Consider the following 23,008-nt stretch of genomic DNA (forward strand, 5'->3'; position numbering starts at 1 on the left):
GCCATTCACGTAGTCATCTGTCCTGGAGAAGATTCCAGCAGGGTACGGAGGATTATCGCCCCAGTTTTACAGAGCACGAAAATGAGATGCAGAGAAGCTCAGTAGCTGGTACAAAGTCATGTAATTACCAAGTTTCAGAAGAAAGATTTCAATCCAGTTAGTCTAACTTCCAGACCTTCTCCCTTAACTGCTACATATAATTCCTGAAGTGTCAATAAAACTGCAGTAAAGAGTTACTTGGTCTGCTATGTTATAAAAGCCATGGATTTTTTTAAGAAAAGAAAAAAGCTAACCAAATGTTATTATGAACTCTTATTATTGTGGAATCCCTCATAACTGTTAAGATGCTACTGAGCTCCATAGGCTACAGCTGTAGTTTGGAGAGCTTTCACTGGAGAAATTCCCCTTCTTCCCACCCCTTCCCAAGCACCTCGTCTTGTAGCACAGCTTTGAAATGCTCATGGTGCTTTTTGCATTCATCCGAAGGGGCTGCACTGTGATCAATACGCATGGCTTCTAAATGCATGATAAAGGTGCAGCCTCTGCACAGACAGGGTGGGCGGGGCTCAGCAGAGGCCTCTGTGGAGGGCTCACCCTTGGGCTCTGGGCACTATTGGACCTGGACTCAACGCGGGAGGGACTCAGGGCCTGTTCCGCTGGCTCTTCCGACAGCCGTGCTCCTCGACTGCTTTGTGGGCTTCAGTATGATATGCTTCTGCTGCCCAGGGTCTGACCGTCAGATACGTTGAACTGTTTGCGTTAACGACCACCAAACTTTAAAGTGGGAAGTTGTCATTAGATGGCCTCCCTGAAAACCCTTGGTGAATACTGGTTGGTGTCCCTTATCCAAAATGCCTGGTACCAGAAGTGTTTTGAAAATCAGATTTTTTTCTAATTTTGGAGTATCTGCATTATACTTAGAGTTTGAGCATCTCTAATCCAAAAATTCAAAATTTGAAATGCTCCAATTAGCATTTCCTTTGAGCACCATACAGGCACTCAAAACGGTCCAGATTTTGGAACATTTCAGATTTTGGATTTTTAGGTGAGGGATGCTCAATCTGCAGAAGTACTGGTACTTCTAAAGGTAAAAATGTATACTGATAAAATTTAGGCCAGATTATTTTTTTCATGAGGAGGAGAAACAAAATATTGTGATTAAACAATGCAAAGAAATTATATTTTATTTCGTATTCATTTTTATAAATACAACTTTCAAATACAATATTTCATACACAACCTAAATGACAAATAAATTGAGGCTGGCAATTTATAGAAAGACTTACAAGCCTAGTGAATGTACAAAACAACACGAAAGCCACCACACAGCCATTTTCTGTACCGCAGCTGGATGATTTGCCTTTAGAGAGCAGAAGGTCAAGGCAAGGCCAGGAAACCCAGAGGCTACCGAAGAATGATGTTTCTGTAATGACGATACTCATATGATCATTTGTTGTTAGTGTTAACAGTGCCAGTTACTGTTTATTGGCACATCAGAGCTTTTCAGACATTGCCATCAGATTTCCAGCAGCTCCAAATGATGGCTACAGACCCACAGAGGCAGAGCAGGGCTTTGGGTGTGGGCCGTGTGGCTCCCCGTTACAGGCTGTGGACCACCACAATACACCACCATCCACAGTCTCCTACATAGGAGGTAAAGCAACAGAAGGAGTTAGTAAATGCGTTGGCCTCTTAAGCTAAGAACTCATGTGGCATGTGGGTCCAAACTAGAAAGACCCGAGCAGTCACTGCGAATCTTTTTGTCAGGGATTCCTGAGCCTGTGCTGATGGGCCTGGGTCCGGGGTCCTAGCCCAGGTCCCGCTGGGGCTCATTTACCAGGCTGAGTACCTGTGGGATGTGCTGGCTGCACCTATTCCTGTGTGCTTTCAGCCCATTGTCTGGGACATCTGCTGAGGCCTGTGTTATACATGTCCATTCAAAATAGCCAGCAGGAAAGCCATGACTAAAGCAAAGTGCTCGGTCTTCCCAAATCCACGTTGAAGGGGGAACCACGGTAGCGGCAACAACATTACAAACTTTTTGAATAATGGTGAGAATGCCTAATTTTGTAGCATTTGCACAGTGTTTTCACATTTATTTGTAAACAGTAATTATCCCATTGCCATTTTCAATTTTAAAAAGTCCCCAGGTGCACATGAATGTGATGTTAAAAGAGAATCTTAAAATACTCTGACATCTTGGATTTCGGTACATTCCATCAGCAACCATGGTTTGCAGTTCTATGTAAAAAGAGTTCCTCAACTCTTCAGTTCTCTTCTTGGCTTTTAGTAGCAGTTCAGAGCTTAGTGGAGGGAGCGCTTGTGTTGGAGATGGAAGACTGGGCTATCTAGCCTGCTCTCCAGCTCATTCCCAGGCCAGCTGAGCTCTGCAGTCTCGAGTTTCTCCCTGTGGGCCTCGAGATGCCGCCTCCTAGGATAGGATGGGAAATCAGAGGGGGATGAAATTGGAATGCTTAGTAAATTCAAACCCTGCCCTGGAGGGCTGGGCTGGGACCATGTACAGAATGGCCTGGGCTGCATCCCAGAGTACATATCCTGACAGTGCTGAACTGTAGGGCTGGCACTACCTCTTGGCCTCAGTGATGTCATGTAGGTTTTGGGTGACTGAGGATGAAGGATTATGGTTAGAGTGTCTCCTTTTAAAGTCTCATTTTTGAGGAAAGCCTGAGAAAGCAATGCAGAGAAACCTGTTCACTTTATTGGGTCCTGAAAGCCACGTCTTCACATTCAGTGGCATCAGTTGCATGGGTAGAAAAGAGCTCAGCCCTCAAAGCTGTCTTGCATCCTTGAGACGTATTAATATTTCAAAAATACAGTCTCCAAGACAGCACGTCAGCTGCAGCACTAACATCCCACCCTCCCGCATGGGAGTGATCCGTGCCTTTCCTGTGAGCGCAGCTTAGCTTACCTCAACAAGCTCTGGGCACGTCACTCACTTGCCTCCCGGTGTCTGTGGCCTCGGATGATTCAGTGTGGAATGTTGTCTATTGCTATAGGAGGGAGAATTGCACAATTTGGTCCTTACATGGTTCTAGACTACATTGAGCTCTGTTTGGGAAACAATGAGATCATTCATACAATACTATGTAAAGAGTTCAACGTAACGACTTTTAAAAAAAGGATCTGACGAGTTGCCCCGGAGTATGGTGGGATTCTATAAGATGAATGAAATCACTAACCCTTAACTTGAGCAAACATTTCCTAAGCAGCTTCTGTACAGATTCTTTCTTAGTTGAGGAGGGAAGTTGCTCTGTGAGATCATCTTCCCTGAGAAGAATAGCTCAGCTATTTCTTTCTCTTTGAGCTCAGGGCTGGATCTCATGGCTAATAATTTTAAAAATCATTGCCTCATTCCTCTCGCTTCCAATATTGTAGTAGGAATTATTTTCTTCTCACAGGCTGTCTCACTGAGCTCTTGCTCATAGCCTTGCCTCTGCAGCCACAGACCCCTCAAATTCTTTCTTTTTCCTGAAGGTTTCTCATCATTTATGCTAAATTCTGGGTTTCTTTTTATTTTTTCCAGCATTCGTAAAAACCACATTCTTTTCTTCTGCTCTCCACATCTCTTCTTCTGCTCTCAAAATTCCATCCTGTGTGATAGCAAGGTGCAGTGGGCAGGGGTTGGGTGGGGGAGGGAGATGCCCTGCACAGCTTCACTTCCCCAGAGTACAGATGTCAGCTCGCTGTTCTGAGCGGTGACGCGTGGCCCCGATGACACGATGTATGCTCTGTTGCATTCCAGTCACCCCGCTGTATTCGACCCATCATCTCCGACTACTTAAAGCTATTTGAGAAAACGTAAAAGAACAGTGAACAGTGAAGACCAGTGTGGCAAAGCTGCAGCCTCTCACCACTTTGTTTCTTTTCTAGGGATCACAACTGTGCTGACAATGACAACCATCAACACCCACCTTCGGGAGACCTTGCCCAAAATCCCCTACGTCAAAGCCATCGACATGTACCTTATGGGCTGCTTCGTCTTTGTGTTCCTGGCCCTTCTGGAGTACGCCTTTGTCAACTACATCTTCTTTGGAAGAGGCCCTCAAAGGCAGAAGAAGCTTGCGGAAAAGACAGCCAAGGCAAAGAATGACCGTTCAAAGAGCGAAAGCAACCGGGTAGGCTCTCCACCGCCTTGACCCCACCTGGGCCCTGCAGCTCAGCAGCTACTGCATTTACTTGCATGATCTTTCCTTGTTTTTTCCCCAGTAGTGTATGTCAAGCCACACACCCTTCTCGTACATGTGATATAGTCCTTATGACATGGTGCCCAGCTGTTTTTTATTCAGACCAGTCCAGTGGAGTTCTGGCCATCTAGCTAGGACTGGCCAGAGTTGACTGAAACCAGTGGATGTAGGCTTACACACAAAGAACCATTGGCCTGGACAACGAAATTCACTTTTGGTGTTTCTGTGCACATTGACTCTGGTCCAGTTGCTTTTTGCCCAGGTAATGCATTCCCCAACGGGTCGCTTCCATTATTCCAGTCTACCCTCAGGTAATGCATTCCCCAACAGTTGCTTCCATTATTCCAGTCTACCCTCAGGGCACAGACCTAGGCCTTCTTCCTCTCACCAATAAGCCCCTTAAAACAGCAACTATCTGGATGGACAGCCTATTGAGAAGTGGAGCTCATTCTTGAATTTGGGTGAGGGCATTTGAACTGGGGCTGGTTAATCTCTGGCCTGGTGTTGAACACAAGGGAGAGGGTCAACATGGAGCTGGCAGTGAAAGACTCCCTTGCCCTTTCTGAATTCTCCACTTACAGAAGTAACAGGGCGCCATGGTTTTTCAATATACTTGCATGAGCTTTGAGTAGGACTTGGGCAGACTTGATGATCATAATCTGAAATATTTCCTCGTGCAAGTTACCGGGTTTCCTATAAAACCAACATTAGTGTTGATGCTGGAGAAGCCAAAATCATCTATAGTTTCCTACAAAGAGAACAAAACCTGTGGGTCTGGAATGAATGAAACGCTGGGGTGGAGTGTGTGAATCTGATCTGTAGAAGCGTTTTTCCAAAATGTTTCAATATTCCTTTAGTTGTAAAATTATCAGTTTGAGGATCCAGCGTGCTGCCATTCTTTGCACTGGAGTAGGCATACAGTCTCTTGTCCACCTGCCCACTGGCCACTGTCCTCTAGGGAAAAAGCAAAGTTCAAAAGGAACGAACAAGACGGGCAGTGCTCTCTCTGGAAGCTCTCATAGATCTGCCATGGCCCTGGCCCCTCCCAGTTGTGTTCTGCAAAAAGCCAGGGTTGGGCAGACCTAGGCACTTTGTTTTAGGAAGTCCATGGACTTTCTAAAGCCCTCGCACACCCTCCTCCAGCCCAGCTCAACTCAGCAATGCTCTTACATCCTTCCAACCACAAAGCCACTTGATCTTTAGATGTCATTTCAGCTTATATAAAAGCGGTATGTTATTGTGATTATAAACAACATTTGAATGAAAGCACATTATAGTTCCAATATAATTAAAATGTATCCTTCCACCTCTTCTATCCCCTCAGATCCTCAAGGATATATTTCTACCTGTTTACATATTGGGTTTCTTACCACATTTTTTTTTTAATTCTTCTTGTTAAACACACTGTTAGGCCATTCTTGTGTTGCTATAAAGGAATACCTGAGAGTGGCAAATTTACAAAGAAAACAGGTTTAATTGGTTCACGGTTCTGCAGATTTTACAGGAAGTGTGGCAATAATGTCTGCAGGTTTTACAGGAAGTGTGGCAATAATGTCTGCTCGGTTTCTGAGGTGGTTTCAGGAAGCTCACAATCATGGCGGAAGTCAAAGCGGGAGCTGCAGGCACGTTACATGGCAAAAGTAGGAACAAGGAGGAGGGGAAGATACCGCATACTTTTAAACAGCCAGATCATCTCATGAGAAGTCACTCACTATCATAGACAGCACCAAACGGATGGTGCTAAACAATTCATGAGGAAACTGTGTCAAATTGTTGGAGGTGGGGCCTGGTGGGAGATGATTGGATCACGAGGGCGGTTTCTCACGAATGGTTTAATACCACACCACCCCGCTTGGTGCTGTCCTCGTGAGATGTGTCTGCTCCCCCCTTACCTTCCGCCATGATTATAAGTTTCCTGGGGCTTCCCCAGAAGCCGAGAGGTGCCAGCACCATGCTTCCTGTACAGCTTGCAGAACTGTAAGCCAATTAAACCTCTTACCTCTTTCTTTATGAATTACCCAGTCTCTGGTATTTCCTTTTTTCTTTTTTTTTTTCTTTTTCTTTTTTTTTTTTTTGTTGAGATGGAGTTTCGCTCTTGTTGCCCAGGGTGGAGTGCGATGGTGTGATCTTGACTCACTGCAGCTTCCGCCTCCCAGGTTCAAGTGATTCTCCTGCCTCAGCCTCCAGAGTAGCTGGAATTACAGGCATGTAACACCACGCCCGGCTAATTTTGTATTTTTAGTAGAGACGGGGTTTCTCCATGTTGGCCAGGTTGGTCTTGAACTCCTGACCTCAGATGATCCACCTGCCTTGGCCTCCCAAAGTGCTTTGATTACAGGTGTGAGCCACCACACCCGGCTCAGTCTCAGGTATTTCTTTATAGCAATGGGAGAATGGCCTAATACACCTTCCACCAAGCCCCACCTCCAATACTGGGGATTACAGTTCAACATGAGATTCGGGCAGGGACACAGATCCAAACCATATCCAAACCATATCACATACCTATTTCTCTAGCCTGTGGAGATTTTGTTCTTCTATCCTGTGCCCTCCATACCTTTATGGGTCCACACCTCCCAGCGAACACAGTAGCTCCTTGGAGGACTGTCTGTGCCCGTACGAGGCCCACGAACATTCATGAACCCATGGAAGCACATTAAGTGAATGTAAATGGCTCCTTCCTTTCAGCACAGCATAAATAGAGTTGGTCAGAAAACTGAGGATCTGTGAATAAAACGAGGTTTTTCACAGGCAAAACTATCTTAAATTTCTTAGTGGAAAATATACTTGGTATCATACTGTTGTATTTCCAAATAGGTCCATATCCTCCTAGGAACACACAGTACGCTTTGGTCATGCTGTTTCCAAGGAAACTAGAATTCATCACATCATTATTGTTTCCATCACAGAGGCACACGTATCCACACATACACATACAATGAATGCTGTCTTTCCAAATTTCCTCTTAATTTAAACAGATTATAAATTGTTTTCTTCTAAATGAGACTGTTTAAAACAGTCAAATTGTGGTGCTGCAGAAATACCTTTCTGGGTACAAGGCTTAAAATCTAAGATAAAAACAAAAAGACAAAAAAACTCGAGCATCCGTAGAGAAAATTAGTGGGATATAGAAAAAGTGTATTATAAATTAAATGCAGAAGAAATTTTTAGTTGATTCATGAGTCTGTGTTTATTGTTTGGTTTTTCAAAAATCTGTTTCTGTGTTTTCTCAACAATCTTAGTAAGGCCTTTATATATTCATATGTTTAAGAATCTGTAATTATAGATCGTACTTAAGGTTTGAAGTCAACATATGATTATGTGTATGCTAATTCTAAATGCATATTTGATGCTCCTAAAGATAAGCATTAAAAAATTGTTCCTGAGCACACCTAAGTCTTTAGTGATAATTTTTAAATAGAAATGTACCTCCCAAAAAGTTTATATCAAGTAATGTGGATGAATGAAAGGAACATGAGAAAAGAATCAAATTTTATGTGAAACAGAAGTGGTACTATATACACAACCTAACAGCTTACTTAGTCCTTTGTTTCTTTTTTTAACTATTATTTTAGCTTCAAGGGTACATGTGCAGGTTTGTTATATGGCTAAAGTACATGTCACAGGGTTTGGTGTACAGATTATTTCCTCACCCAGGTAATGAGCATAGTGCCCAAAAGGTATTTTTTTGATCCTCTTCCTCCTCTCACCCTTCACACCCAAGTGGGCCCTGGTGTCTGCTGTTTTCCCTCTTTTCGTCCGTGCATACTCGGTGTTTAGCTCCCACTTGTCAGTGAGAGTGTGCAGTATTTGTGTTTCTGTTCCTGTGTTAGTTACCTTGGGATAATGTCCTCCGGCTCCATCCATGTTGTTGCAGAGGACGTGATCTTCTTTTTATGGCTGCGTAGTATTCCATGGTATATATGTACCTCACTTTCTTTATCTGGTCCACTGTTGATGGGCGTTTAGATTGATTCTCTGTCTTTACTATTGTGAATAGTGCTATGACGTGTCAGGGATAGCACCTGGGATTGCATCTCAGTGTGGCCAGCAACACCCTGCAGCTTTCCCCTGACTGACAGCTGCTGGCTCCACAGCAGGGATTTGGCTTGTCACCGTCTTTCCTGAGACCACTTTCTGTGTCCTGTAAGGCATCTCAAGAGAAAACAGTACCCTATGGACACTGTAGGCCACCAGCAACTGCCTGTTGATACTGTGGTTTTAGTGACCCTACTGTAAAACCATGAGTAGATTTTCCTTATATTTAGTATTTATGCCATATTTTAGCTTAGTAGTTGATTCATGAATACTTAAGACATTCGCATATTCACTTAGTATCTCCCCAGACTAGTGGTACCATGTAAGCGTTGACCTTCACTTGCCTGTGCATACCGTCTGTTCCTGAGTTGTTTCTATACCCAAGAGTTCATCTTTGGTTGTAATTCATGCATTATGGTTACAAGCCTTGCGATATTTTACAAGTTGACCAATTAGTATTTGAATTTCATGAGGTGGTAGAGAGTCATAATTCTTGGCAAGGAATCAGAGCTGCAGTCTCAACATCATTCTTACTAAAGAGCAAGATTTTATTCTTCCTGTGGCAAGTCCTTTCTCATTCCTCTAAAACGACGGTATGTTACTTAACTAGAAGCTGGAAGAAAATTAGAGAATGAGATATCAACTGTGTGCCAATCTGGTGACATATTTTAGGAAAAAACAAAAAATCTCTCTGTGCTATATTCTGAATGAGATGTTTTTAGTCTTTGAATGTTTGCACCTGTCAAGGTTATAGAGCAGGAAGAAAAACTTCATTGAAATCAATGGTTCTAATTATAGTAGAGATGAGATGAACCCTTCAAAATAAAGAGTATTCATGAAATGATTTAAAAATTGCAAGTCATCTGTCATTCTATGAAGGGCATTTCAGCCTTGTATTTCACCCACAATCGCTTCTTTCTACTTTAAGACTTAAATTCTAGATAATAGAAAAAGACTTTCTCTTTTGGAAATATTTGTTTATTTGGCTCCTAAGATTTAACAGATTTTTAATAACCCTTTAGTTCTTTCAGAAAAAAAAAATCCATGAGTAATTTTGGTGGAAATTTTCTACATACTGGTTCATGCTTAAATGAAAACCATACAAATGTAAAACCATAAATAAAGCAGCCAGACTATTTCAAGCTAAGATCTTATTAATTCAGTATATATTCAGGTTCCTTTTCACACTTGAATGAGAGGTACCTGCACTGTTATTTCCATTACAACTGTTCACCCACTCTGAAATAAGAATACTGTAAAATTGTATTGGTTCTCGAATTCTTTCTCACATGCACTGTATCCTGAGACAGCTACCAGTTAGTCATACATGTCCAAAGCCCCCAAGAGCACTGTAGTTTTGTAAATTATTAACAACATAGGTGGGGAGGTGGGTTTGACTTCCCTCAGGCTAAGTTTTCTTCACTAGAGTTCAAGGGCACAGCCTTAGAGACCCACCTTCGTGAGATCGTTTCCCAGACACAACACTGGCCACAGGGCTGGGGAAGACAGGACATGGATTCATACAGATTTGTATCTCAATCTTGAAAACTCAACTCAGCATTCATTTCACCCGATGTCTTGTGTCGTCTTCACTCTACCTGTGCAGTTCCTGAAGTCCCCACCTACATGGTGACCCATTCCCCTTCTATTGTCCTGTCCTCTCTACCTAGGATGCTTTTCTTCTTGGTCCACATTTCCCTCCAAGATCTAAGCCAGATGTTTTCCTCCATGACCTTTTCCTTGATTGTTTTGTTTGTTTGTTTGTTTGTTTGTTTGTTTGTTTTTTGAGACAGAGTCTCGCTTTGTCCCCCAGGCTGGAGTGCAGTGGCACCATCTCAGCTCACTGCAAGCTCCGCCTCCAAGGTTTAAGCGATTCTCCTGCTTCAGCCTCCCAAGTAGCTGGGATTACAGGCACCATGCCCGGCTAATTTTTATATATATTTTTTAGTAGAGACAGGGTTTCACCATGTTGGCCAGGATGGTCTTGATCTCCCGACCTCGTGATCTCCCGACCTCGTAATCCGCCCGCCTCAGCCTCCCAAATGCTGGGATTACAGGCGTGAGCCACTACGCCCGGCCAACATTTTCCTTGATTTTTTTGGCCTCCCACGTATCTGCATCCTGCCCCCATCACTCCCTGCTCTAAGCAGTTGGTTTTGTTTCTGTTCTGCCAACTTACGGGGCACATGCTTTATGCTTGTGAAAATGGCAGATCACTCACATCCCATGTGCCCAGCAAGCCTTGCCTCCTAGACAGCATCTGACTCACTGCATCTTCCAAAATATGCACACCCATGACGCGGACGTGGTACACCTGCTCTTATAACATGTGTCCATGAATGAGCGCTAGTTGTCATGGATTTGGTCGCACTGGAGGGGTATTTTTTCCACTTTCCTAGTGGGAAGAGAGGACAAGGCTTATAAATGTCATCTTTATAAAGCCGGGTAAAACTGAGTCATTAGAATCGTCAAAGTTCATCTGACTAAACAGGTTGCAAAATACTCCCCTTTCTTCCTTTAAGAAAAGACATTCCTCTCCTTGGTATTTCACTCCACAAATTTGTTAATTCTGGTCTACTAGATTTTGATAAAAGGAGCTTTTTATATGTTATTGTATAACTAGAAAAGAGATGGTATTTAAAAGTGTGTTTAGGCCAGGTGCGGTGGCTCAAGCCTGTAATCTCAGCACTTTGGGAGGCGGAGGCAGGAGGATTCCTTACGCCTGGGAATTCCAGATCAGCCTGGGCTACAAAGAAAGACCTTGTTTCTACAAAAAAAAAAAAAAAAAAAAAAAAAAAAAAAAAAATTAAAAAAATAGCCAGATGTGGCGAGTTCCTGTGGTCCCAGCTACTCGGGAGGCTAAGGCAAGAGGATCACTTGAGCCCAGGAATCTGGGGCTGCAGGGAGCTATGGTCCCAACACTGGACTCAAGCCCAGGCAACAGAGCAAGACCCTGTCTCTGAAAAGTAATAATTATCAATGTGTTTAAAAGGCAAACTGCAGTATTTTTTCAGATGCACTTGTTGATTATTTAAGATCTCATCAGCTAGACCCTTTGAGGGTGAGGACCTTCTTGTGTTCACTTTGTGCTCCTAAGGACAGAGCAAGATGGTGACATGTAGCAGCCGTGTGGTAATGTTTTAACGAATGGTCTTGAACAATCCCGGCCCCTTCGTGGAAGTGCATTCTCCAGTGAGGCATCCCACGTCCTGAAGTGGACGACTGGGCTCTTCATCTCACAGTTTTGTTATTTAAAACATTGCATAGTCTGTAGAGACCATTTTTCTAAAGCTAAATAATGCTTTCTGGTTTTTTCCATCTTCAGGAAAACGATTTCACTTTTCTGATACTGTAATTCCCAAACCACTTAGTATTATTGAAAAGAACAAATTCTGCATTACTATGCAGTGGCTCATGCCTGTAATCCCAGCACTTTAGGAGGCCATGACAGGTGGATCACAAGGTCAGGAGATGGAGACCATCCTGGCTAACACAGTGAAACCCCGTCTCTACTAAAAATACAAAAAATTAGCCTGGTGTGGTGGCGGCGACTGTAGTCCTAGCTACTCAGGAGGCTGAGGCAGGAGAATGGCGTGAACCTGGGAGGCGGAGCTTGCAGTGAGCCGAGATCGTGCCACCGCACTCCAGCCTGGGCGACAGAGTGAGACATCATCTCAAAAAAAAAAAAAAAAAAAAAAACTACTACAAGCATCTTCCACCTTTGATTATCTTCTGACTCAACATCAGATAAATTTTAAACATATAAGCTTACCATTTAAGTAGAACTGTTTAAAATGCTGGACATTCTAATAAAATCAAATTGAGCTTATTTGATAAATGATCTCAACTTACCAAATTCCTTTACATGGTAACCTAATATACTTTCTGATTCATGATTCAAAATCAGACATATTTGGTGGGGTACCAAGCGTATTCGTTGCAGTAAATGGAATGAATGGAACACCCCAAATGAACAGGAACACACTGGCCGACCCCCCTCCCAGGCCCTCTCCACAACAAGATTCCCAGTGTGAGCCAGGCAGCTCATTCTCTCCACCACGTCTTTCCTTTGTGGCACAAGGTACCATAGAAGGTGCTGGAAGGGGATAGAGACCAGAGGACAAGCTTCTCTCCTGGACAATCTTGCTGTGAATCGGTCTTCCTGCAAAGACCAGCTGGGCTGCCCAGCCAAGCCCTCCTCCCTGCAGCATCCAGGGCAGGTTCAGGTTGCCCCTTCTCAGGGATAGTGAATGGCTACTCTTGCCCCAGGAGGATGGGGCCCTAGCACTCCCACAGCTAGCCGTAGGTGGCCTGCACAGGGGACATGCTACTGCCATGGGCACCTGTTTCAGCCACACCTGAATTTAACTGTTGGGCTTCTCCTGCCATATTCTCTTGGTACAATGAGAAACTCTGTCTCCCAAACCAAGGAATGCTTCCCTTGTCTTAAAGACGTGCAGACATGCTTTGTCATTTAAAGAGTGTTGCTGCTAATCATCCCATGGAAAGAAAACAGAAAGGACAGATATATAACAGAAGGCCGGGTGCGGTGGCACACACCTGTAATCCCAGCACTTTGGGAGGCTGAGGCAAGAGGATCACCTGAGATTGGGAGTTTGAGACCAGCCTGACCAACATGGAGAAACCCCATCTCTACTAAAAATACAAAATTAGCTGGGTGGGGGGGCACACGCCTGTAATCCCAGCTACTCGGGAGGCTGAGGCAGGGGAATCGCTTGAACCCAGGAGGAAGAGGTTGCGGTGAGCCGAGATCACGCCATTGCACTCCAGTCTGGGCAACAAGAGTGAAACTCCACCTCAAAAAAAAAAAAAAAAAAGTCAAAATTTTACCAAGGTCTAACATTCCAAGTGCTTTTGAGATACAAGCTCCATTAGAATTTTCCTTCTGCTGGATAAAGAAATATAAGAAAATGCCCTCCTCACCTCCCACATCATGTGTCTCCATGAAGGGCCTTCCAGCACGGGTGGTGTGATCTCGGTCCATTCCCATCTCCAAGCACTCTCAGCCTGGCCGTCCTCCATTCTAAGGAGACCACTCCATCCAGTGGAGGACAGATGAGGTCACTCTCTGACCGCTTCTAAACCAATGCTGGCCGTAAACGACAGGGAAGACCCGCAGTGACACTGTTCATCCTAGCACTATAGGATGTAGCACTGGTTTAGAAGCACTGGCCCCACCTGGACTCATGGCACACTTGCTGCCGTGTGAACGCTCCTGCTAGGAGCTCACAGGGAACAGGAGTGCATGGGCCGGAATGGGATTGGGGTGCTGAGTGACTCTCCACTCCTTCCCCAGCCCCTGAGCTACGGAGATTCAGCACTGGGCAGGCGGAGGCCCAGCGTTGCTGCTGTGGGCATGCCGTGTGTGTCTCGAGGCTTAAGGAAAACCCCGAGATGGGTTGCAGTCGCCAGGGGAGCAGTTATTCATGGGCTTCGGGCATTTCCATTCCAGACCGCCCTAAAGGAAACAGAAACCATTGCAGGGCGCTCTCCCTGGGGCGCCGCTCTGCACGCTCTCTTCTCAAATTCAATTTCTTAGAGCTTGAGTTGCACTTCAGAAATCTATGACTTTCTACCTAGAAATTACTCTTCCTGTTCCCTAAAGAGTTAAATTGAAATCCTTTCACCTGACATACAGAAAACAAAAACCTCACTGGCCTGAATCTAATCTGTGTTTCCACCCAGCACGAGGTGTACTTTTCTATTGTGATAAGAGGATACGAAAGTGATCATGGCAGTGACGATCGTGACCTCATCTGTCTCAGGCTTAGTATGTGCTGGGAACAGTGTTTGCCTTTCTCAAAATATTTCAGGTACTCTTCAAGCTTCGCTTGTGATGTTTTTGCTGCATTTTGTCTGAAAAATTTCTACTCATTCTTCGAGGCTCAATGCAAATGTATCTTCCTGCTCACCTCCTATAGTAATTTTGATTACCACTGTAACAGAGTACCACAAATGTAGTAGCTTTAAATGACACCTGGTTTTATCTCATGATTCTGTTAGGCCAGACGTGCAGGTACAGTGAGACTCGGCTGGGTCCTACCCTTAGGGTGTCAGGAGGCTGAAATTAAGGTACTGGCAGTCTGTGTTCCTTTCCTTTCTGCAGGCTCTGGGGTTAACTGTGCTTCCAGGATCACTCAGGTGCTTGGTCAAGTACAACTCCCTGTGGTTGTGAATTGAGGTCCCCATTGCCTTGGCTGGATCTTACGGTTGTTCTGTGTTTAGTTATTTGAGAAACCTCCCTACTGGTTTCCATAATGGCTGTATGAATTTATATTCCCACCAACAGTGTCTAAGAGATCCTGTTTCTTGGCTGTCTTGCCAGCACCTGTTATTTTTGTCTTTTTGATAGTAGCCATTCTCACTGGGGTGAGATGATATCTCTTGTGGCTTTGATTTGCATTTTCCTGACTAGTGATGTTGAGTATTTCTTTCATGTGCCTGTTTGCCATTTGTATGTCTTCCTTTGAGACATGTGTATTCAGATCCTTTGTCCATTTTCTAATGGGATTATTTGATTTCGGGCTGTCAGGTGGGGCCATCTTTGCTCCTATCAGCTGTCTTGTTCCTTCTTATGTTTTCCCTACAGCCTTTCCATCAAGGGTGACTCAAGTCCTCAGGCTTTGAGTTCCTCTGCTTTTCTCTCTCTGACGTTTTCTCCTGCTTCCTGTTGGAGAAAGTTCTCTACTTTTGAAGGTGTGATGAGATTGGGCCCACCTGGACAATCCCGGGTCCTCTTCCTATCTTAGGGTATGTGCCCTTAATGACAAGCACAAAGTCACTTTTGCATAGGGTGACATACTCACGGAATCTGGTGAGGATTGTGAGCTTGGTGCCGAGCGATGAATGGGCTCACTGCCTGATGTGCTGGAAGACGATACGATGGCACCGAATTTTGAGAAAATAAAAGTTTTATTGCGAGTCAGCTGGCAAGGAGATAGGAGGAAATGCTCAAATCTGTTTCGAGGAACTGAGGTTTGGGGCAGGTTTTCTAGGCATAGGGTAATGAGGCATGCTCTGATTGGCTCTTGCAATGACGTGATGCTGGGAGGTGTGGTCTGGCTGCATCGTGCCATGGGGCGACACAAGGGCTCAATCTGATTGGACGCTGGATCCTGCCATGTGGTGTTTGCTGAGCACTTAGGCTCCACCTATGGTTGTGTGCTTGGTCCATCTGGGCATGCTCAGGTTACATGACCTTCAACCTGGGGGTTCATGGCAACTGAAAATAACTCACCATTTTATTACACAAGGTTGAACCAGACTGGGTTGATCCTAGGGTTCCAACCTCCCTGGGGGCCATTACCCCGATGACCACCTCACTTTCCCCAAGCATAATGAAGTGACCTAGAATGGTGTTACCAAACCTGTAGACATCTGAGAGTCCTCTTTGGTGCCTTTCCACCAAAGTCTGAGTGGTCCCTGGATGTGCAGCCCTTCCTGTGTCCCAGCCCCCTTGAAGTCTGAGGTCATCCCACCAGTGGTCCTATCCCCACTTGGAACTTCACACAGGCCCAGCGCCTTCTCGAGCAGGACTCCTCTCACCACCTCACCTCCTGCTCATCCAGCTGGATGCCACTGATGACATTGCAGAAGGCGGGAAGATACAAATTAATACAGCAATAAATTATTCCTACACAAAATAACTGTGTTTTGTGAAAGAGTTATGGAGGAAGCCACAGACACTTAATCTAGTACTGGAACACGGGGTAGGCTTTCCATAGCCAAAAACAGGACAGAGAAAATGGCCCTCCAGGCAAAGAAAGAGAAGAGAAATAGAGAAGTGTGGGGCTTGCTGGAGTGAAAGCCCAGGGGACCGTGGAATGGCCCTTGGCGCTGTGGCAGGGATGGGAACTGCTCAGAAAGCAGATGCTAATAGTTCATTTCAGAAAGGACTCCACTGGGGCCGCCAGCCCCAGGATGTTCTGTGAAAGGCTCAAAGTTCCGGGGCAGACCAACCCACAAACAGAGTGGACCTTTGGCATCATCATGAAACGTCTGAAGCTACATTTGGCACAGAATAAAACGCTATCATTGTAAAGTCTGGTTCCATTGTGGGAAGGGAATTTTGTCTATTTTATATGTAGCCCTTCAAAAGGAAGTCTCCTGCCAGGACCAGTATTGGGCAAGGGGCGCCTGCTTGAGTTGGAGTCGGGGTGTGTGTATCTTCTCCACGGAAGTCATCAGGCGTGCCTTTCGATCCGGGACTATTCATGTGTTTCTCTGTAGTAATTTGGGGGTGTTAGATCATCAGAAAAGGGAACGAGATGATTTCCAAAGACAAATGGGAGAATATAGTTTTTATTCAAAGCATCGTTGTGAAAATGGTTAGAGCACCTAAGTTAACAGCTTGAAAGTCATTTGTACTTTAATTTTTTCAGTAAAGGATTTGTATCCGTAATGTGAAATTGCAATTTGAAAAAGCCGCTCCCCCTTCTTGCATCTAATCTCTTACACGAGCATTTTTAGATCAAGGAAATAAAAATCTCTCAACTGCAATTAACCTCCAAAATGACATTTTCCAATAAAACGGAGTGCTGGGTTTGACAGATGTACAGTTTCTCGTAAAACATGTAAGGTGATGGCGTGACATCATTCTGTCCGGGATCTGCATAGGGAAATCGGATTCATTGGCCTGCTGGCTGTCTAACCATGTGCATTTTCCTTCCAATTAGGTGGATGCTCATGGAAACATTCTGTTGACATCGCTGGAAGTTCACAACGAAATGAACGAGGTCGCAGGTGGTGTTGGCGATACCAGGAATTCAGCAATATCCTTTGACAACTCAGGAATCCAGTACAGGAAACAGAGCATGCCTCGAGAAGGGCATGGGCGATTCCTGGGGGACAGAAGCCTCCCGCACAAGAAGACCCATCTACGGAGGAGGTCCTCGCAGCTCAAAATTAAAATACCTGATCTAACCGATGTGAATGCCATAGACAGATGGTCCAGGATCGTGTTTCCATTCACTTTTTCTCTTTTCAACTTAGTTTACTGGCTGTACTATGTTAACTGAGTGACTGTACTTGATTTTTCAAAGACTTCATTTAACACTGAGTGAAATATTACTCTGCCTGTCAAGTTTTTATACCTGTACACACACAGACACACACACAAGCAGACACACACATATATACATACGCAATTGTATATATATGTGAACTTTCTCAGCATATATATAAAATACACGTGTATATGAGGATGTATGTGTATATGTTTATACACACAGGAGTCAGTGCCCATGTGTATGGAAGACAAATACACATACATATATACATTTTGCAGCTATGGACAATTTACCACAGGATGCATATTAAAGAAAGTCATAGTTTTTTTCTTTTTTAATTGAAAGGGACAAGTATCTAAATATTATGCCTTGAGAATGAGGGCGTGAAACACAATATCATCCCCAAATGTGTCTTTTATTACCATAAGTTAGATGTTTTAGTTTAAAAATCAGAAAGACATTCTTAGTTAATCTTTGAAAACTCATACAGTGGTATTGCTAGTTTAAACTGAGTCACTCACTTCATATCCTCTCGTTCAGTTTAGTAAGCGAAGGCTTCTTGGCTTTTCTGGTGATGAGGTTTGTTTTCATCGGGCATACGTTTTCTGTAATGGTTTAGTGGCTGGGGTGAGCCACTGGCAGTGTGCTTACCTGTTGTCTTAAACATAGATAGATCCCACGTTGATGTCTGAACGACCGTCTTTTGAAAACCCATCGGGAGTGAATGGCATCTCATTGTAAGTACTCTAATATACAGTGTGTAGTTGGTTTCTGTTGTTCACTTGGAGTGGATCCAGCTTCACTGTCATGTGCGAACACAGTGGCACGTTTTGCCAATGACATTTCAATCACTGAAAATGTGCTCTACATCTCGTATGGATTTCTAGGCCTGATATCCAACAGAAAGCATAGACGTCTCAGGTTATTCGTTACTCTAAGGTAAAACCATCTAGGATGATTTTCCCCCTTGCAGTTATGTTATCAATCATTCTTATAACATTGTATGTTAGTAGAAAATATATTTGCATAATATGCATATATATGTATATTTACCAAGATTTTGTTTCTTACGCTTGCTATCATGGCAGCATGCGATGTCATATTTTCCTTTATGTGATGTAACTACTTTCTGTTATCTAGAAATTAAGATTGAAGCTAAAACACTTCTGTTCAATTTCGGAAACTAAGAAACATCCTCATGCCTTTATTTCTGTATCTGACATATTTCATAAGCACATCCAAATACTCCTAGACTGACTAGGATTCTGCAGGAACATGACCCCTACACACCACGCGTCACCCAACGACCCATGACCGTTCTCTGAGGCAAAGGAGGGCAACCTGACGGCAAACACAGTCACTGTTGCTTCCTTCTGATCCACAGCCTCATCAGTATTTGGACTTTTTAAAGCTCGTAGAAACAAGACAAGGTGCACCGGTTTCATAGACGCAACCTTAACTTAATATTTAGATGAGATCTTTCTAAAGAAAAAAAAAAAAGAGATGATATATTTTTTGTAAACAATATTTCTATCACAGGCATCCATAAACTGAAATGACTACAGTTGTGCAAACAGGTGTCACAGTGAAGTTGAGCATTTGGAGAAAAAATAAAAAGTAAAATTTGCAGGAAGAACTGCTAAATTAATACTTTATCCCAAAATGCCACGTATGCCTCGCCCTCTCTGTTCTATCCAAAACCAAGGACCAGAGTCTAGCCCAGTGCTCCAGTGGCTGGCCCCAGTTGTCTGGACATAGGTAGGGGCACCACCTTCCCTGAGGATGCGTGTGGTGTGGACTATCCCCATGAGCTGACCACTACTTGATTTTTCTTTGGTGGCTGTAACAACCTTTAATTTGTGGGCATCTGCAACAGTTCAAAACCCACCATCAGACGAAACATAATCCACAAAATCTCACGCTAGAGGCAATTACCTCCTTTAAGGCCCTTTTCCCTCCTTCATTCCTATCTTTTTCCTCCTAATCACTGCTCTCTGGTTTTATTTTCATCTGGAGACTAGCCAGGGATTCCTTTGGCTTTGGCTTTTCTCTGACAGTTTTTTCCATCGGTAACAATGGGGGATCCTAAAAGTTAAACAGATTGGGAAAAACCTTGTAAGTGGCCTTATCATTATTATCATGTTAAAGAAAAAAATACATTTGCAAAGACCTTATCCCTTTCAATACTTCAGGTATATCTTTTTCCGTATCCAGTAATTAAAGGTGTGAGGTCCACATGCGGAAGAGGGACCCCAAAATGTACATGGATGTGGACAAAAAAAGTCGATGGTCTATTTAAGTGTATAATGTATACTGTTCAGAACTGTGACATTAATTCTTTCTGGGAGAAAAGTGATTTAAAACTTTTTTGATGCATAGTTGAGGTACCCAAATATCACAGGCAGAGACCCCATGAGGCTCCAAGGAGCTGCAGTCTCCTTCCCGAGGTTTTCTGGATATAAATTTGCATGGTATAGTCATAATAGCTTTTGAGCTTTTTATATGCATTTGGCACCAAGACTGGGATCCACAACTTTGTAGACACCGCGATGAAGTTAACATATTAGCTATACTATAAATAGTGTTTGTAACTACACACACACACAAACACACACACACACAAATACATACATATATTCTGTAAAAACAAAAAGAGAAAACTTTTTAAGATCCTTGGGTATGTGTTTGCTTTACTCCATTTCAGAAGAAAATTACTTTTCTTCTAACAAAATTATTTTATAGCTTCTCCATTTTTAAAACTTGTGAGAACATTGAGAAGAGAACTCTGTGTTAACAGAAGAGAGTTGAATTGGAGTCTCTGTTGTGTTCAAATGAGCTCTCATTACTCCACAGTAGTTATTTGAGCCAGTGACTGAGCCGCGTTGAGGAATCCTGAACCCGGACCTCTGACGTTGTCGGGAGGTGGCTGCCACCCACACCCAGACCTCTTGCGTAAGGAGAGAAACATTATCATTGGGGATATAATGAGATTTCTTTCTTAACAACTGAAAGTAATAAAAAGTTAATTTTCTAAGTAGTCCTGTCTTTCCAAAATGCGCCACAGGGGCTCAAGATCTACAGAAGAATCTTGTTATGACAGTTTGTTATTACCTATATTCAGATATCCTTGAGATCATGGAAGAGCCCTGCTACATAACTCCCTACAGAGAAAGACTGATAGACTTGAGTGCTCCTTAAAACAAGTGTTACTCCTGTTCACCAACCCCGGGACTGTGGAGGGGTTCCACTGTCTATACCATGCGACATCCATTTCCCCCTGAATCTCAAACGAACTAGAAGGTATGTCATGAGAATATTTCCATTAGGTGTGGAAGCTACCTGTACATCTGCAATATCTTGTGTTTTTAACACCAGCACCCAGAACTTTGACATGTTCGGTCACTCCCTTAAAGGCACGTCTCTCTCGTCCAAACACAGCACTGACATTTTTACCAAGGGGATCATCTCAAAGGTGATGCCGAACAAGTCTGGGGCTGGTTTTAAGGGGACAGGCACATTGCAGTTGTAGATGTTCGTTTGCAGCATCTAGTAGATAATCCATTGGTGTTTGTCCCACCGTGGTGTGTTTTAACAAGAAAGTGTCCGACTTTGAATCTCCTGGCTTGAAAGTATAAACCATCACTTAATTCTTATTTTAACTCTCCACCTGAAAACCAGTTCATATTTCTGGCCATTTTATGTAAGCAAAACCGAACACTTGGTGAAATATTTTGTTACTCTTGGAATTGACTCTGGCTCTCAGTGTGAGCCATTAGAGTAACATCGAATCTTGGGGTAAAGAGCTGCCCAGGTGAATTAAATTTTTCCAGGACACTAGCTAGTGTGCCTTGGATTGATTACCTCTTCTACTGCATTGAAAGGTGCCATGTTTTGCTGAAATACTAAATTCCCAACACCTGGGTAAACAGTGACCTCCCAGAGAGTGGCTCCCGTGTGCCTCTCCCTAGGACCAACCCCGTGAACATGTTTTGTCACACTTGTCTCATGTTTCTACTTCACAAGTCAGTTGAGTGTGTTTAAGGTAAGTACAGGATTATTCTAGTAGGAATAGGCGATTGCTGTCATAATCAATTATCATGTTGATTTCATTTTATTGTAAAGATAAATTTAAACCCAGTTTTGCTTAAGCACATTGATGTAATTTTTTGGTATTATTTGACATGAAAAAAAACAGCAAAATTGAGTGATAGATACAATATGAAACTTGTTGATGAATGAATTCAAATTTATTAAAAAAGGACTAACTGACTTAAATGTGAAGGCTGATTTTTTTTTTTTTTTTCTTCCTTGGCTATCTTGTGAAGACGGTGTGGTTATTTTAATTCTAGTCATTCTTAGTAGCACATGCCCATTTGGGTTATGCTGAAAGTAAAAAGAAATAAACCTGAAATTGACTGCATGTGAGATCAATTGAACTATGACTTTAAAAAATGAAAATCACTATTTACCCTGAACTTCAAAGGACAGCTAGACACACAGAGCTCTAACTTGTCCCTGTCTTCAAGTAGGTATTTTAAGCAAGAAATATTTTTACATTAAAGGTCAGGGAGCCAACCTACCTATAAGCTCTGGCCAAGGTGGTATTGATCCTTATCTTGAGTTCTTTAGTATGATAAGGCAGTTTCTTTGTTTCTGTTTTTCTCCAGTGAGAAAGGACCAAGCAATGTTTCAGAACTAATTAATTAATTAATTGAGATCCTTGGACACTTTAGATAGAATTTTTATTGAGACATTATATCTAGGCCTCCAGAGAAGCTGTTGGTTCACCTGCAAACACCTTAAAAGGAATGTTCCCCATGGTGGTTTAAGTCTCACAAAATGCCCTCAGGTTTACCTCCAAATTTCCTTACTCTCAAGCAATATAATGCAGATTCTTTAGAAATTCTTTACAGGTCCTGTTTTCATTCTTTTTTTTCCATTGTTTGGATAAGTTTTTTACATTTCTGGTGTACTTGGGGACCGCAACTTGGACATATGCCACACTAATTCTTCTAAGGCTGGCACATCATGAATGGGGACAGTTCTCACCCATTTCACTAGGTTAAAACCTTATCCATCCCAAGTGACCATCTTAAATTGCCATAACCACAGAAGAAAGGATTTTCAAATACTGACTGGATTTCTTAAAGCTTTTTCTTTAAAGAGTATTCTGTTTTTAATTGGTGGAGGAAGCCTCCCTGCATGTGGGGTCCAGTGATACCCAGACCATCTCTGCACGGTCTCCTCCCTCCTGTATCATAGCTGCCCTGCCCACACCCACGTGTGACACCTTCTTACAATTCCTGCTCTAACTTCCTTTTTACCAGCTTCTAAAGGATAGGGATTATCAACCCTCCTATGAATAAGAACATTATTCTTCAAAGAAGACAGACACTTTGGAACCTGTGATACCACTTTTAAGGTAGGACATGCAGCCCCATGTTGCTAAACCAGCAATGGTTATTGTTTGAGGTACTCCTGGCATTAGAGGGACTTGTGCTTCATGGCCCTTGGTTTTTACAGAAACAGAATCAACAGGCAAGCAATGTAGAGGGTACTTGTAAGGAAAATGCAATTCACTGAAATGGCATGTTGGGTGTGGGTGTGGGTCTGTGCATCTTGAAACCAAATAGGAAACTAGTTAGTGGCTCTCATAGCCGGGTAGTTTTAGGAAAATGTCTTCACAACTTACATCTCCGTTTCTTATTTCACTAGGTATGGGCATGTATCTCTTGA

At 43.2% G+C, this 23,008-nt stretch overlaps 1 protein-coding gene and 1 long non-coding RNA gene across 4 annotated transcripts in view; one reads left to right on the plus strand and one right to left on the minus strand.

The window, feature by feature from the left end:
- GABRB3 (gamma-aminobutyric acid type A receptor beta3 subunit) overlaps positions 1-21,542 on the plus strand; it is a 228,470-nt gene extending 206,928 nt beyond the window's left edge. For both annotated transcript variants that reach the window (XM_003900676.5, XM_003900675.5), the window contains exons 8-9: positions 3,892-4,136; positions 16,940-21,542. In XM_003900676.5, coding sequence (XP_003900725.1) covers positions 3,892-4,136; positions 16,940-17,281 — 587 coding nt within the window. In that variant the 3' untranslated portion in view covers positions 17,282-21,542. The remainder of the gene's footprint in view (positions 1-3,891; positions 4,137-16,939) is intronic.
- On the minus strand, positions 2,327-7,625 carry LOC110743660. Of its 2 annotated transcripts, none has more exons than XR_002522986.2 (3): positions 6,711-7,625; positions 2,930-3,011; positions 2,327-2,431 (listed from the first exon to the last, which is right to left on the minus strand). It is a non-coding gene; the product is annotated as an uncharacterized LOC110743660 (long non-coding RNA). The 2 variants fall into 2 exon arrangements; XR_002522987.2 differs by lacking the exon at positions 2,327-2,431 and adding an exon at positions 2,610-2,685.
- Positions 21,543-23,008: the final 1,466 nt, after the last annotated feature.

Source organism: Papio anubis, chromosome 7, assembly GCF_008728515.1.
Source record: "Papio anubis isolate 15944 chromosome 7, Panubis1.0, whole genome shotgun sequence".
NCBI lineage: Eukaryota > Metazoa > Chordata > Mammalia > Primates > Cercopithecidae > Papio > Papio anubis.